Source organism: Peromyscus californicus, unplaced genomic scaffold (assembly GCF_007827085.1).
Source record: "Peromyscus californicus insignis strain IS unplaced genomic scaffold, ASM782708v3 Scaffold_9__1_contigs__length_137607984, whole genome shotgun sequence".
NCBI lineage: Eukaryota > Metazoa > Chordata > Mammalia > Rodentia > Cricetidae > Peromyscus > Peromyscus californicus.
The window spans coordinates 78,502,173-78,515,419 of NW_026294617.1; the positions used below are offsets into that span (position 1 = coordinate 78,502,173).

Genomic DNA, 13,247 nt, shown 5'->3' on the forward strand with positions numbered 1-13,247 from the left:
CAAGTAAGAGTTCCTCTCCAGTGTTTTCCAAGTGCTTATCAAGCTTTTTCTTTAGAGCTTATCAAAGAAAAAGCATGTAGGTATTATTAGCACAGCTGCTTCTCTGAAAGGAGGACCTTCTACTGTCAGGTTCCTAAACCAATGCAATTTCTGCTTCCTACCAGAATCTGAAGGTAAGGCTCTATCACTGAAGACACCACACTCTTCAGACAAAGGACTTAGGGACTCAAGCAGGACTGACAGGGAGGCTTCCTCCCAGAAGTGGCTCTCATACTATGGGATGGTGTTATTCAAGATGCCCAGGGAGGGAAACAGCTGGTGGTTCTACCCAGCTGTAATGCCAATGAACTGCAGCAATGGCTGGACCCACAAGATAGCCACAACGGCACAATAGTGGTACTTTTACCTTGGGATAATGAGGCACCTGTCTAACTGGACTGAAAGCTTGCTCAACAGGAGGGAATTCATGTCTAGTACTGTAAACCTAGCCAACTCCCTATGGCTGGAGCGGTCACAGACCCAAGAGAACCGTTGACTGTCAGGTTCCTAAACCAATGCAATTTCTGTTTTCTAAATACTTATCTTTGCAACCACAGAAAAGTGTAGCTTTCCCTCCTCATGAAAGATTCATTTTGCAACAGACAGAGACTATTACAGAGATCCACAACCAGTCAAAATGCAGAGAATAAGTGACTGTGGAGTACCCAACCCCAAATGATACATCTGCAACATAACCCCTACACCTAAGGCTCAGGGAAAATCATGGAAAAGGAGGTGAAAAGATTATAAAAGCCAGGCCTGGGGCATCTGCTGTTACATAATATCCCCTAGACAAGACAAAGCAAACACGCCCAAGAACTTTCAAGAGCCTCACAGTGACACCACCAGCGGACATGCCAATGCAGACAGGGGAATTACAAGTGATCCCACTCCTGCATGAAGAGCTCCAGGCAGTCAGTGGCTACTAAGAGAGGAAGAATCAGTTTCCTCCAGAGATGAGCTCCCACATGGGTTGTCCAATCCCAAGTGGTCAGCCCTAGTCACATGTACATAAAAGCAAAACTAAATGGGTACACACATAATATATACATATGTACATACATAAAGAGAGATTATGAATGTCAGTGGAAAGGACATGGTTGTGAGCTAGAGGGAAGAAGAGGGGCAGGAGTAATGAGGAGGCATTGCTCATGTATAAAGTTCTAAAAAAATATTAAAAATAATAAATAAGTTTAAAGCATAGTTTCGTAAGTATAATAGTAATGTTTCAAGAGCTCACCAATTGCCTACCATTTGTTTAGTGTCTATACTCATGCTCTATAATTATAGAAAGTTCTGTTGGATAAAAACTTTTTAGAATGTTTCAAAATTATTGCAACTGTAAATAAATCCTAGGTTCAGTAAATAAAGTTCATAGCTCTTAAATTTTCCCAGGAATAAACCAGGTAATTGCTAGATTCAGAAGGCATAAAAACATTAACATTCTTTGAAACACTGGGCATACAGGGGTTTTAATTTGCTTTATCAACCTAACAGTCAAAGAACTGTGCCTCTCTTCAAAAGTGCACTGAAATCATGGGCACAATGAAATGGGGAAGATACCTGTATCTGGGCAGAGGTCTACAGAGACTGTCTTTACAAACATGAGCACAGCAGCAGGAGTCTACACTGAAAGAAATGTCCCAGCAAGCAGTCTCCAAGCACCACTTATTTTCACACCTTTAGAACTAAACAATATTGGCTCATTGATTACCTATGTTTTCTTTTCTGAATTAAGTTTTCTTACCTCAGCATTCTTTATGTGATCATCTATTTTTTATGATCTTATAAGAGGCCATCATATAGAAAGTATATGAAAATAATTTCCCAAATATGTTCATCTTCTTATTATAAAATTTGCCTTTTAATTGTTATGAAATGTAGAATAACCTTTATATATGGTTAAACTGACATCTTATGCTTCTGGCAACCATTATTTAGTTTATGTTTTTCATCATAGACATTGAAATAGTTATACCATATAAAATATATACTGCCATGAGATACTAGAGAAACTGAGCACAATTTTCCCACAATATTAGAAGTTCCAAATCTTAATTAATACTTTAAGGGAGTAAATTCTACAATCTGATTCACTGAAATTACTAAGTAGACATCCAATCTAGTCACTCATCTATAGCATAAGAAAACTATATTTTGTTTTATACATACAGCTCTCAAAATGTTTTGCTTCTTCAAAAATATTCATTCAGTATGAGCATTAGCTCTTAGAGAAAGGAGAGGAGAAAATACATGATTGGGGTCTATAAGCAATTTCCTGAAAAGGAGCCTGCAAGACAACCCCTGCAAACACCTTCATCTCCGGTATCCAGACTCACACGGCTCTCACGGGCAGAGCTAGCAGTGCTCCCAATACTTCAAATTAAATGATCGTCACCTTCGTCTCTCATTTACTGCTTCACTACACTATTGTTAATGTCAGTAATAACCCAAACATGACTTATTAGGGACAAAGTTGTTACTTGTATTTACTTTAGTTTTTTTTGCTTTTAAAAAGAGAATTGCATTTATAAAAACCTTAATTACTAAAATTTTAAGTTCAACATTTCCACATGAACATTTATTGTTTGAGACTCAAAATCTTCAAAGATGAATTCTAAAGCCCTGATACTATTAAGCTCTGCAACAAAACATTTTTCCACCAGGAGAGCAATCATTTCTACTGGTTTCATATTAACTAGTACACTTCTTTTATTACATTTATCTCATTATAGTCCAACCACTTTAAGTGTTTCTACCTATCTGCTAGCTTGGGAACTCCCCCAAATCAGATCAAACCCTAATTCTTTTACTATCTTTAGTCTCATACAAGAGCCTAGTAAATAACAGATGTGTGATACCTTTTCCTAAATGAATGACTAAATATAGTCTGTCCATGGCAACTGTCCTCTTTTCCAATAATTTATACAGTTAATGTCTATTCTGAACTACTCATATAAAAATACTTACCTCTTATTTAAAAGATATGATTAATTACTATGTATTATCCTTCATAACATATTTCAGCAAAGTACTTACAGATAAGTAACAAAATATTCTTGTGAGACACCTTACCAATGCTTCCTTTTTACAAATAAAAACTCAACTTAAGTAGCTTTAAAAGATCAGAAACTAATGGACAGAAGCAGCATTAGTAGAACACTGGTAGGGTCAGGCCTAGACTGGGGATTTTAATTCCACATGGTGCACCTTTCACCACATCAAGCAAAGACTTTTCAAACAACCTTTTTAGGACGTCAGCAGTTGCACTAGAAATACTTACACTGACCCCAGCGCCCTGTTCTTGGGTTTAAATAGTTTGGATAAAGACCATTTGGGCGTTCCATTTTCTGGAGTAGTTTCCGAATGTGCATGACCTAATCAAAATGAAATTAAGAATGTAATTAAGATCATAAAGGCTTTCTATTAGCCTACGCTCTGTGGTTTGTCCATCATTTGGAACCTACACCCACCTTCTACATTATCATGTGTGGTGGTCAGGAGGGCTTCTATTTCTTAAATGATTCATTAGTTTTATTAGAGGATATGTTATTATTAAAAAATCAAATAATAAACGTAACAAAATAAAAAAGTTCACAAAATATTTTAAATTCTCAGTCTATTTATTATACAGCTTGACCATCAGAAATATCAGACAGATTTTCTAGATATATCCCTGTATTGTAACACGAATTGCTAAACAATCTTATTAATAAAAATAACCCGGAGCCAGATATTGGGGTGAAAGCTGAAAGATCAGAGAAACAGAACAAGCCAGCCATGTTCTTACCTCTACGAAATCCTCAGCCCGAAGAGAGAGACTTCCTGTTTACTCACGCCTTATATATACCTTTCTGTGCCCTGCCATCTTCCTTCCTTCCTAGTGCTGGGATTAAAGGTGTGTGACACCACTGCCTGACCTCTATGTTTAATATAGTGGCTGATTTATCCTCTGATCCCCAGGCAAGCTTTATTAGGGTACACAATGTATCACCACACTGTATGTATTAAAATAGAATAAATAAATAAATAATTTAAAAATAAAATAACTTCATAGAAATAGAATCAAAACTTTCTATGAAAAGAATTAATTTGAATTTAATAAATAATGAAGTAAAAATCAAGCTGTTGAGATTTAAATACCTTCTCAATAAAATATTTCCCTAAATCCTTAAAGATCTCCCTGAGGTTCAGGGAGGAAAAAGAATCATTCACTACATTCAGAGGCTGATGATGTCCCCAAAGACCGCCTTCACTCTATCTGCAGGCTGGTCAGATCTGATCAGATCTCAGATGTGGGAAGCAGGCAGTACAGAGGAAACGGATTCTAGTTTTTTTTTTTTTTTAAAGATTTATTTATTTATTATGTAATGTTCTGTCTGCATGTATCCCTGCAGGCCAGAAGAGTGCATCAGATCTCATTGTAGATGGTTGTGAGCCACCATGTGGTTGCTGGGAATTGAACTCAGGACCTCTGGAAGAGCAGCCAGTGCTCTTAACGTCTGAGCCGTCTCTCCAGCCCCATAGTTCTTGTAGTCTTACTTTTTTGAAAAGCTATATATACCTAAAATTTTGTCACTCAAATTTTGAGTAGGTAACGTATCCATGCTGCCTTACATATGACTGATGACCTGGATGGTATAAGTGACTTAGAATACATTCTTTCTCACTGGAATGCATATATATTTTAGCTTTCTGAACTTGAACACATCAATAGGTTTACCACAACCATTCTCATCATGTTCTTTTTGGCTGAGTTTTGGCATGGTACCAAGAAGCTCAAGAATGCTACCTATATTTCTAAATTCTTTCATATGCAAAGCCACCATCATGCACAAGTGCAATGTGAATAACTCTACACACCACTTTTAGACACTTCTAAATGACATTAGGAAAGATGAGAAACTTGGCTCTTTTGACATCTGAAATGAGGTACAACACTGAATTCTGTGTTTCTCAGTACACTGTTTTTAGTACCTCTAACAGCATTTCTCAGTCTGTCTTCTAAGTCCTCCCTTCTACATTTCAAGCCCCATCTTTCCCTGTGTTGCTTCCTCTTTGGTGGTAATGGTTTCTTCTGCTCTGATGCTGATATCACATCTTACTCTATTAGCATTTTATCTCAGTTTACATTCTTATTCTACAAAAATTGGGGCATGAGGGGAAGCCATGCTTTTCTTAAGGTGATATTTGGTCAAGATTTTGATTTTTTTTTTTCCTGGTGTTTGTCACATTTCATGGCCCTTCCATTTTGTTCTGATAAAACTCTATAAATTCTGTACTTATGCCTTTTAGATGAATTGTTCATCATCATTCATCAACTCCCTCCCTTTTGTGGGGGAGGGGGAAGGACTCTTAAACTCAGCATGGGGTCCACACTGGTGTAAACAGATTCATTTGCCTTAGTTTTATGAATGCCCAGATTACAGGTCTACGCCGCTACACTGACTCTCATCTGTTTTCCTGACTCAACTACTCACAAGAAAGTTTTGACATAAAAGAACACAACAGTTGAACACAAATGTAAGTGTGCTTCCTGGCCTTTGCTGCTTCTCCCTGGCCAACTGAGACTGGAGGCTGGCACGGTCTGCCACAGACACACCTGTCACTTCTTCCCTCACTAAGCTGGCACTGGGGGACTGTTGTGAACATCCTTTCCAGCTGCTTAGCACACTGCTTCCTTCTAGTCTGAAAAGCACTCACCATCAGTCTGCCACCCTGTCCTCACTATGAACTTGCCTCCACAGATTTTAAATTTGGACTAAACACAGTTTTGTTCCTACCACATAAGGCATCTTTGTAAAATGACACTTTCTTACCCTTTGCAGCTGATATGGACAGACGCTAAGGATTTTAAGTCTACAGTGACATTTTATAGTCCCCCCAATTAAATGTTTGTTTTCCGTGTGAACTTAAAGAAGAAAAAGAAATAGTCACATCCATGTTAAAGACTCTATAAGGATGTTTAACTGGTTAAAATACCATCCAGAGTTCCAAAACATTTGGAATGTTTTGGGTTCAGAACTAAACTATCTGGGAGTATATTTAGCCTTCTTAATAGCCATTCCTTACCTACCTCTGTGTGAAACCTAACATCCTTGTGACTACTAGGTCCTCTTGAAATGTCATGACAGACCTCTGGCTTCTACCAGTCCAAAGGCTAAGAGTGCTATCAACCAGCACCTGAGAAAGACATCTCTCCATTCTGCTGTAACTCATATACCTGATGTTCCCACTGATATATTTTAACAGGAGTCTTCACTTATGATTTTAATGTGTTCTTTTATTATAAAAAATTCATGAAACTGCGGAGCGGTGGTGGTGCATGCCTTTAATCCCAGCACTCGGGAGGCAGAGCCAAGCAGATCTCTGTGAGCTCAAGGCCAGCTTGGTCTACAGAGCGAGATCCAGGAAAATTTAAAAAAAGAAAGGAAGGAAGGAAGGAAGGAAGGAAGGAAGGAAGGAAGGAAGGAAGGCAGAGAAAGAAAGAAAGAAAGAAAGAAAGAAAGAAAGAAAGAAAGAAAGAAAGAAAGAAAGAAAGAATGAATGAATGAATAAAAGAGGCTGGAGAGATGGCTCAGAGGTTAAAAGCACTGACTGCTCTTCCAGAGGTCCTGAGTTCAACTCCCAGCAACCACATGGTGGCTCACAACCATCTGTAATGAGATCTGGTGCCCTCTTCTGGCCTGCAGGCATACATGCAGACAGAATACTGTATACATAATAAATAAAAAAATCTTTAAAAAAAAATTCATGAAACTGTTACTATGTTGAAACAGCAATAACCTGAATCTGTGTTCCCAGGGGCTAAGGATGTTCATATTTGGCTCTAGAATAAACATCTCTTACACTTTTTGAGGTGAGAGCAGAGTTTTACATTCATAGTAGTCATTTGCAATTAAATAGAGTCCTAACACCTAGGTATAGCTCAGTAGTAGAATCAACAGTCAGCATGTGAAAGACCCTGGGCAAAGATCCACTTCACCAAAAAGGAAATGATGAAGAAAACCCTCCTTTCAAAAAACAAAACAAAACGAAACGAAACAAAAAACAACCTCCAAAACAACCCCCAAGACTTCTTAACATATCCAGTAGAATAATCACATACTCTATGACTAAGCAATATTTTCTCTTTTCCTTTGCGATTATTAAACTTTTTCAATTTTGTTTTCTTGTCTGAGCATGTGGGTCAGGGAGTTCAGAACCATGAGTAGAAATGGGAATAGAATTTTTTAATAAATAATGGTTATAACTTTTCAATAAATACTTTAAATATATTCTAGTAGAAAAGAATTAAAAAAAAACTGAAAGAGAAAAAGGACAATAAAAACCAAAGTCCTGAAAAACATGTTAGTAAGATCTTTTGGGAAATAAGAATCTTTTATAACTAACCTTTTTGTAGTAAGTCAAGTCACCAGTCAGGTAGCTGAGGTGAACAAACTCCATATGCAATGTGCCAAATTCAGCCAGAATGCTGCTACCTGCAGACGCCCAGCCCCAGTTCCGACCTACTCCACTGAGTGAAAGGGGCATAAAAAGAGAGACAGGATTGGGGAAAGAGCCAAACTTTTTAAAATGAACATATGCATCTTAAATAGATCTTAGAAATTATTACATCTAACATAATAGTTTCTATCTAAATTTTTGTTTATTAAAAATTTTGAATCAATAATACACCCAGGTCTTAAAAATCAAGACAACATAAAAATACGCATCAAATATATTTTATCCATTCTCATTCTCTTTACATCACCTAGCTCTATAGTCACTTTTCATTACCTTCTTACACACTCAGAAATTGTATAAATACATAAGGAATCCATATTTTTTTTTAAATTTTCTCCCTCTTATAAGCAAAGCATATGCAAAATACACTAACTGCTCTTACTGGGCACTGTAGTCCTGTATTGTTCCTTATTAGTCTTTCCATATCAGTTCACAAATAACAGCGTTCTCATGGGGTTTTAATAGTTGTAGAAAACTCCATGTAATTAATGGTTCTCTTATACACTTGTGTATTACTCTGGTCTTGAATGTTGTCAATTTACTATGCTATACTTTAATGATCTGGATTAAGAACACACCAAAATCTACATGAAGACATACATAGTTCTACCTTTTACAGTTCCTTCATTATACAAAACTATTTTTTCATTGAAATTATCAGAGGCAAATACCACTACAAGATTTTTCTTTTATAGCTAAAAGTGAGAATCAAAACAGGAATGTGGACATAGTAACTATGTAAGATAGACATTCATTTTTACAAACAGTAAAAACTTGCTATGCTGCAGACAGATATCCATAAACATGACATATAATATACTTGTTCTTGTAATAAATAAGGCCACTGAAAAATGGAAAACTACAACAATGAAGAAACTCAAGTTGAGAAACAGAATACTGAACACTAAGGATAGGAAACACATCAGAAGAAAAGCTCTTTCTATATTATGATCAGACAAAGTGTTTCTGAAGTGATGAAATTCCAGCTGAGTCCTGATCACAGAGGAGTTCATGATGAATAAACCTCCAAGAAGAACATTCTCAAGAAGGGAAACAACAAATGCAGTGGCCCAGAGGGAAGTGAAGGGGGCTGGTTGTAGCTAGAGTTTAGAATGTCAACGCGACAGAACGCAATTAGAAAGCTAGATATCATCCAAGCCATGCAAGGATGCTGTAAGACCATAGTAAATTTTCAAAATTTTTATTTTAGTGTGACAGAAGGACAAAAGAAATGTAGAAAATACAGTATACATTTTAGGAGTAAAGCATAATATTTAGAGATCAATTGGTTTTCAGCTAACTAATAAATTATTCTGTTGTCAGCTATGGACATAAAAAGCTAGTCAAGTCCACAGTTCACCATGTAAAAACTTACCAGCTAAAAGCAACAAAGGAAAACATTATTCAAAGTACATTCAGATACTTTTCAAAATACTAAATCCTAAACAAGATTTTTTATCTTTTATTTCATAGATAGCATTCTAAAATATAAAATTTGACTTGTATATATTCTAACTCAAAAAAAGTTCAAAGAATAAAACTACTGAAGACCAACCCAACTTAAAAAAAAAAAAGATGAGCTGCCCCAAACTAATATCAAAAGTTTTTCCTACAAATGCTATGCTTTTTCAACTGATCAAAGGGGAGACATTAAAATGCTTCCATATATAATCAGAGAACACGAGTAGCAAAAATGTGCAGTGAATACTTATAAACAAAACAATTAAAAACAACATTGACTTCTCTCTCTGCTAAGCTAAACATCAGCAACAAGACATTAAAAATGTTTGGCAAACTTTTGACAGTTAAATAGTAATCATTTTAAGGTCCTATAATTACTTTGAATTGTTCTGATAATGGATCACCTATAATTTGTATTTTGCTCAAAGTCCAAACAAAATCTTTAATCTATGTATTTAAAGAACAAAGCTTCTAGTGAATTGCAATTTTAAGAACAAAGCTTGCCAACAACTGATGTTCATGTTTATCTCATCAAAATCCAAGAAATTAACTAAATAAATGAAAGCTGTCGCACAATGTACAAGTTTAAACTCAGAATCCTGAACAATAGGAATGAGCATTTAATGGAGCTTCAACTTTCACTCAGATATATTAAATAGCTATACATTATAATATGCAAAAATTTTATAGTAGGAATATACTACATTTAAGCAGAATTTGCTCTGAAACAACTATACATACAATATTTTCAAACTCCGACAAGAATGAAGTGAGGATGTTAATAATTTCAAATGTTGATAAATGTTTAACTTTCCTAGAAATAACTTTATTTGGGAAATAGTTTTAAGCAGAACTATTTTCATAACACATTATTTAAACTTTTTAAATTGGGGTCAGAGAATGGCTCAGCAAGATCCAGGGTAGGTTCTTAGCACCCATGTGGCAGCTCACAACCATCTGTAACTCCAGTTCCAGGTGATCCAATGCCTTCTTCTGGCACTGTGGGCACCAGGTACACATGTGGTACACATATGGACACAGACAAAACACTTCTACACATAAAATAAATATTAGTATTTTTAAATTATTAGATTAATTTAAAAGCACAGAAGCAAACACTTTTTTTAATTAAAAAGAAGATAAACACATCTGTAAGGCCATTGAAAGAAAAAACTCCACTAGAACAGTAGAGCACCAAACACTGCAAAAACTACAAAGGACAGGAACAACACACACCTTCCAACAATATCTCCCAGTGCTACTGTTATCAATTCCCCACAAGACACAGCTAGTGGACTGTATTTAATAACAGCTCTCTGCTTCCTGCAAGAAACACACCTTACTAGTGCAGACCAAAACCAGTTGTAAGTGAAAGAATGGAAAAGGGCATCTAAGGAAAGGGAACTAGAAAGAAAGTAGATACAGTTTCACTAAAATCTGACAAAAGAGATGCACTAGTTGGTTTTTGTCAACTTGACACAAACCTAGACATCTGAAAGAGAATATAACAGAGAAAGCGCCTCCACAAGATTTGCCTGTAGGCAAGTCTCTGATTTCTTTGATTTCTTTGATTAGTAACTGATACAGGAGGAACCCAGCTCACTGTAGGGGGTTCCACCCCTGGGCAGGCAGTCCTGAGATATAAAAGGAAGTAGGCTGAGAAAGCCATGAGGAGTAAGCCAATAAGCAGCACTCCTCCATGGCCTTTGCAACAGCAGTTCCTGCCTTGAGCTCCTGCCCTGATTTCTCATCATGGTGGATTAAGGCTATAAACTAAACTCTTCTCCAAGTTGTTTGATCATGATATTTTATCATAGCAATAGAAACTCTGACTAAGACAGACCTTGATACCAGGTTTGTGGGATATTGCTGATAGACCTGATCACATTTTGATGAGAACTGTGGAAGATTTTGAATTTTGGGCTAGAATTTTTTAAGCTCAATGAGCCACTGTGAGAACTTAGACAATAATGCTAAAAGCAGTGCAGACGATGGATGCCTGACTTTTGAAGTTTTAGAGAGAAGAGTCTATCAGGGTTGTTCATGTACTATTTTGTATTAATCATTTATGATTCTAGTCAGCTGGAACTGAGAGGAATCAGCTGTGATTAAGAAGAGAAGAGCATAACTGAGGCAAAATATAACCTACTAATAGTCTTAAGGATATGGGCAACATGATCATCTCAATGCAGAAAGGCCTTTAACAGAATCCAATGATAAAGGCTATATATAACAAACTAATAAACAATGCTACAATTAAACAAAGAAAGAAAGCACTTCCACTAAAATCAGGAGTGAGGCACGGGTGTCTACTTTCTCCCCTCCTACTTTCTACATCCTTAACATCTTGATTAGAAAAATATGATGAGAAAATTAAGAGATACAAACAGGAACAAAAGAAGTCAAATTATTCCTGTTTAGAGACAAGATGATCCTATACATAAGAGATATAATGACTCCACTACAGTACTCTTAGAACTGACAAACATTTTCAGCAAAGTAGCAGGATACAAAATTAACAAGCGAAAATTAGTAGCTTTCTAATATATAACATGACAAGAAAATCAGGAGAGCACTACAATTCAGAAAGCAAATAAATGCTCCAATGATAATATGACAACACTGAAGAAAAAAACTGAAAATGCTTCAAAATGGAAAAATCTTCCATGTTCATAGGATAGTAAAATTGACAGTGCAAAAATGGCTATATTGGGCTGGAGAGATGGCTCAGAGGTTAAGAGCACTGGCTGTTCTTCCAGAGGTCCTGAGTTCAATTCCCAGCAACCACATGGTGGCTCACAACCATCTGTAATGAGATCTGGTGCCTTCTTCTTGCCTATAGGCATATGGGAAGGCAGAACACTGTATACGTAATTAATAAATAGATCTAAAAAATAAAAAGGCTATATTACTAAAAATGACCTTGTTTTTAACACAATCATCATCAAAATTCCAGTAACCTTTTTCACAGAACTAGAAAAAACAATCCTAAAATCCATATGGAAGCACAGAAGACTACAGATAGCCAACCAATCCTGAGCAATAGGAAGTATACTGAGGGTATTTTGAATTTTGAATTACCCTACAAAACAATAGTAACAAAACCAGTATCCTATTGGCACAAAAACAGACTCAGGTCAAGGGACTAGAATAGAAGACCCAGAACTAAACCCACACAATGGAAGCTGTAATTTTTTTTTTCACAAAGATGCCAAAAATATACATTGGAGGAAAGACAACCTCTTCAACATATAGTGCTGGGAAAATTGGACATACTCATCTAGAAGAATGAAAATAGATACTCAATTCTCGTCCTGAGCAAAAATAAATTCAAAATGGATGAAAGACCTTAATGTAAGACCAGAAATTCTAAACCCTAGTGCTCAGGAGAGAAACCATTTCAAGATATAGGCATAGACAAGGACTTTCTGAAGAGGAGGACTGCAGCAGCCCAGAAAAGAACTCCATGAACCGACAAGTGAGGTTGTATGAAAGGAAAAAGCTGCTGTACCACACAGGAGACCTCAAATGAAGAGGCGGATTACAGGATAGGAGAGATCTTTGCTTCCTCTGCATCTCACCGAGATTAGTACCTACACTGTAAAAGGGACTTCAAAACTAAATGATCCCAAACCCAAACAACCAACTCTAGTGTATAATTTACATACAAGAATGCAAGCATTCATTTTACAACAAAACCCATTAGTATATCAAGTCAGTTCCTATAAAGCATGTCTCTGCTCCCTCTTGCGGTCATTCCACACTTCACCAATTATCTCATTAGAGATTGCTTATTTGTATTCTGGAACTCTGGATGACCGTCACGTTGTGGATATTCTCTAGTGACTGGCTCGTGCACTCAATATGCCTTTGAAATTTATTGCTGTGACTTAGAGGTTCAATTCTTTTTTATTGCTAAACAGTGTTTCACTGAATGAACATGACAACTATTTGGCTAAGCACCTGCTAATCAACACTTGGGTACATCACAGTTTTACAATATTATTAATAAAATTATTATGAACAAACTTTAGATGGACAGTTACTTTCTCTCGGACATATAAATATAAAACAAAGAATATTTTCTGAGGCATATAATAATTCCATTTTAATTTTATAAGAACAACCAAACTTCCCAAGTGACTACACTACATCAACTCCCACCAACATAAGTCTACTCTTCGGTGTTTTTTTCCCCTTTTTTCTACCAAGTTAATTTTTTTTATCTTTGATATACAGTA

The 13,247-nt window shown here is 36.2% G+C and overlaps 1 protein-coding gene across 1 annotated transcript in view; it reads right to left on the reverse strand.

Moving 5' to 3' along the window:
* Man1a2 (mannosidase alpha class 1A member 2) overlaps positions 1-13,247 on the reverse strand; it is a 128,643-nt gene that overhangs the window by 44,425 nt on the left and 70,971 nt on the right. Inside the window, exons 7-8 of the mRNA XM_052730007.1 lie at positions 7,432-7,555; positions 3,323-3,416 (exon numbers count right to left, since the gene is read on the reverse strand). Coding sequence (XP_052585967.1) covers positions 3,323-3,416; positions 7,432-7,555 — 218 coding nt within the window. The remainder of the gene's footprint in view (positions 1-3,322; positions 3,417-7,431; positions 7,556-13,247) is intronic.